General features: G+C 37.6%; 1 protein-coding gene across 2 annotated transcripts in view; it reads left to right on the top strand.

Annotated features, from left to right (window-relative positions):
- The window catches only part of LOC107669376 (glutamate receptor 1-like), a 59,899-nt gene that overhangs the window by 7,065 nt on the left and 48,333 nt on the right, over positions 1-4,501 (top strand). For both annotated transcript variants that reach the window (XM_016461573.1, XM_016461572.1), the window contains exon 3: positions 2,538-2,777. In XM_016461573.1, the coding sequence (XP_016317059.1) occupies positions 2,538-2,777 (240 nt within the window). The remainder of the gene's footprint in view (positions 1-2,537; positions 2,778-4,501) is intronic.

Below are 4,501 nucleotides of genomic sequence, written 5' to 3'. Positions count from 1 at the left end.
TTGCTTTTTTTTTTTTTTTTTTTTATGTGTTGGTGTTATATCTTTCACTTGGATGTTATAAGTTGCACTGAGACTGAGTAAATACAGCTGGATAAAACAAAAACAGTGTCTGTCTTCATTTCAGGCTGCAAAGCAACACAATGTGATTATTTTAAAGGGGGGTGATTCTTTTCTATACCCACTGTATATGGTGCTTTATTTTTGTCCTTTTGGGAGCTTGTCAGTAAAAATAACCATCCACTTGTTTTCAAAGGAAAACAGAAGGTGAAGGTTGGACGTTCTGCCTAAAAGGTCTCTTTTGGGTTTCATACAAGAACTAAAGGGTCAGAATGACATGAGTGTGAGTAACTGTTGACAAAATGTTAATTTTTTGGGTAAACCGCATTTTCATACAGCTATAATGCATCACAGTCAAAACATTACCAGTACAAATCCACATCTCTGATTGACCATGGCTGGAATAAATTCCTCCTGTCACCATTTTGGTTTCTCAGCCATGTCACAGGACTGCACATCAGTTCAAACACACTTTTTACCTCAGCTGCTCAATAACCAAAGGCAAGGAGAACAGAGGCAGCTAGAACCAGATTGATGCAGTGGAGCTCTTCTCATCTTCACTGCAGTGACTGAAGATCAGACGAGATCACTCACACTGGATCCACCTGTCAAAAACATCTTTCAGCATCGTAGAGATCACCGCAGGCAGGAAACTTGTTTTCTCCTCCCCAACCCGACTGCATTCATACACACGCTTTCTAGACCCGAACACAGAGATTCAAACCCTGATACTCTTTCCAACCAGCACTGCATAAAAATGAGTGATTCTTTTTCGTTTCCCTCCTTTTTTTAATCTGTGGTAGGCATGAAGAACACTGATAAAGAAGATGTGCACACAGAAATCTTGCGTTATCTTTCCAAATGATTGAGATAAATGCATTGTGTAGCCTTGCATTGACTCTTTATCGCCTGTTTTAAAAGATAAATATCTATGAGCAACAGTACATTTGTTAGTCCTCACTATCAGTGCTGTGGAGGAGACAATGAGGGTGATTATTATGGGGGAATGAGGCTTAAATAGTGCCGACTGTAGTAGATGAGAAGCAGAGAAAGCTATCTGCTATCAGAGTTGTTTTCTGAGTCTGGTTTGAAAGTTTGCTCGCCTGAAGGGAAGATTTGGAGCTGAAGTATGTCACAACTGTGGCACATCCCTCATTCACATGCTCAAAGCCCCAGGGAACCAACATGTCTGAATGCAAATGGTATGAATCTCCCCTGGAATTATCCATAGCTAGAATTAATGGAAGGTGTTAACTTGGAAACACTTTGGAATTTTAGCCGCTCCGATTGAAATTTATGGTAAATGAGGCTCTCGTATGGTGTTTTATTACAAATGCGCTATAATTGTATCTAAAAACCCTTGCATTACTATTAATGTATGCAATGTGATAGGGTTTAAAAAAGACAGTGGAGCAGTGAAATGTCCCAGAGGGATATTTATATAATTACAAAATAAAAATAAAGGGAAGGAAGTAGGAAACAGTTTGGAGTTCAGGTGAAAATGTAGGAAACTCATTATGCTGTATTTCTAGGGTGTTTTGGAGCTTTTCTGTTTGAGAAGACCCAGATTTGACACTGTCTGCAACAAAGGGCTCGCAAATACATGAAACCGGCCCCCTTCTGGAGTAGTGCAATAAAAATAAATTGCCATGAGCTTTTTAAGCACATGGGGTTTAGCCGGCTGTGAGGGGGCTGGAGCAGAGATGATTGGTGGGTGGAGGTTTCACTGTCACTGTAATTACAAAGAAGAATGCAGGGCAAGACATTGAGGTCTTGTTTTTCAGGAGGAAGAGCTTTGGGGGGGGTGCTTTGATAATTTTAGATAGCGTATTGACTACCCAGCACTTGCATTCTTCTGTCATACCTGGGTATTGATTGAAAATTAGTGCTAATGAGTGTTTCACAAGTTTTATATTGTTGATTGTAAATCCAGAGCAAGTTATTAAAATATGATCTTCAAAATAAGTAGTTAAGTATCTTTTTTTGTATTTTTATAAATATAAACATTTTCATTTTAATTAAAATGTATTGCATATTGTTTATCACAACAAATATTGTTCCAAAAATTGTTTAATATTAAATATCCTAAATTACCACATTAAACTTCTAAATATTGTTTGAAAAATCTTTTTTTTTTTTTTTTGTAAAATCTAATTTTCCATGGACCCCAGTTTGAAACCCCCTGCCATAAGATTTCCATAAGAAAAATATTTATTTATTTATTTACTTACTTCATTTGCAAATTGTATTTGATAATGCAAATCGAATGCCCAAAATTTTTTTGAAAAATCTTTTTTTTTTTTTTTTTTGTAAAATCTAATTTTCCATGGACCCCAGTTTGAAACCCCCTGCCATAAGATTTCCATAAGAAAAATATTTATTTATTTATTTACTTACTTCATTTGCAAATTGTATTTGATAATGCAAATCGAATGCCCATTTACGTTAGTTTTAAATTTCTGCTTCTGTACTCTTCCCAGTTTGTTCCCAGTTCTCCAAAGGAGTCTACGCCATCATTGGCCTGTATGACAGGAAGACCATGAACATGCTGATGTCATTCTGTGGCGCTTTACATGTGTGCTTCGTCACGCCCAGCTTCCCCATCGATACCAACAACCAGTTTGTGATCCAGCTGAGACCTGAGCTCCAGGATGCTCTGATCGGCCTTGTCGAGCACTACAAGTGGACCAAGTTCGTCTACATGTACAGCTCGGACTCAGGTTGGCTTTTTATCCTGCTAACGTGCCGTTTCAAAAGTGCAATGATGGAAACAAAATTTATGAGTAGTTCTACGATGACTTTTTCAGGGTGAGGTGAATATTTCATTCTTAGTTTTTTTCCTGCATCTGCATCTGCATTGCCACTGCAGCTGCAGTTGTGATCAAATGTTGTAATACTCTGTAAGGTTGCTCAGGATGTCACGAAGATGAACTGCAGATAATTTAGTGATTTGTGATTTAGGAGCTTTAGAAGATATTGCTGAGAAAGTTTGAAAAACGTGATGATTTGATGTAATCCTGTTGAGGTGGTCTGCTTGGCTTATAATAGGGTTATACTTTGACATTTCCAGTGCTTCGGGTGTAGTAATTTTACTTATGGCTCCCTGATTCCCGCAGGATTGTTCTGAAAATCTGTTTGAAGTTCACTGAAAGATCTTCATTTGTGATTTGAGTATGGATTAGCACTGGCTGCACCATGTAAGTGGAGACACGTGTGTGGCTTTCCATCATATTTACCATATGCAATCATTATCAGACTGTCATTAGAGGATAACTCCAAATCATTATTGCAACCATTTACGGATCCCATGACCAAAACAAGGCAAGCAAGTTAATTCGTTTAAGATTTGTGCCAATGTTGTGCACAGTATTTTCTGCACAAAAACTGTTCTAATTTGTTAACCACCCATAGTCCAGTTTAACCAGGTGCTAAATGGATTAGTATAGCGTTGAGCCATATTTAAATAAAGTCATTGTCATTATTTTCAGTACAAACATGCCTCATTTCTATGTAAATTAGGCTCATTATTGATTGAGCCGTATTCATAAAACTCAGTGTTATAGAACTGTTCAGTCATGAAATCAATTTGTAGACCAACCCAGAAGACTAATTCACCATGGCTTCCCTTGGGAATTTCCTGAAGGGGTTTTAGAATAGCAGTCTTCGATTTGTGAGTAAAATAAGGTCTGTGGTTCAGGTTACTTGAAGAGACTTTAATGTTTTGTTCTACAACATAAATTATACATGGTCGGACCACAATTGTGAATTCCGAAGCCTCTGTATTAGGACTACAACAGTTATCAATTCGTTAAGAATATAAAGTCACCTCTTTGTGGTAGTTGTAGTCATTTGTGACAGTTTAAATATATATATATATATATATATATATATATATATAATTTAACGCAAAATTACTAAAGCACAATTACTATTCTAACCCTTTAACCCAATTTTGCTTCTCTGCTTGCGATTAGATTAAAATGATCTAATCATTTTAAGCCGCTAAACTCCGGGAAAGTTTTCAGTCAAATGATCCAGTAAGCGAATGCATTCAAACAATCCATCCAAAACAGCGCTAATATAAAGGACACCAGGCTGATTACATGAGAGATTGCAGAGAGAACAGAGACTCGCGTTGCGTTTTAAGTGAATTATTCATTCCATGTTTCGCTTTTAAACATGAGCTCTGTCATATTCTGTGATTGTCTCTGAAGAGCGCGAGCCCTCACACGTTGTGCTGTGTGAAGTACAGACTGAACGGATTGTCAACACATCCCACCTCTGTATGGCCAGATGAGACACAAACTACGTTTTCTCGACTGGATAACCAAGTCTCGCTTGTAAAGTTTTGATGGATGAAGACTGCAATCAAGGTAAAGACTATTGCAGTGGCGTACAGGAGTCGTACAGTAAGCACGCGTGAGTCCGTTATAATAATGCGGGT

Source organism: Sinocyclocheilus anshuiensis, unplaced genomic scaffold (genome assembly GCF_001515605.1).
Source record: "Sinocyclocheilus anshuiensis isolate Anshui unplaced genomic scaffold, SAMN03320099.WGS_v1.1 scaffold180, whole genome shotgun sequence".
Lineage (NCBI taxonomy): Eukaryota > Metazoa > Chordata > Actinopteri > Cypriniformes > Cyprinidae > Sinocyclocheilus > Sinocyclocheilus anshuiensis.
Note: the sequence above shows the minus strand (reverse complement) of the source record. Positions and strands in the feature narration are given on the sequence as shown.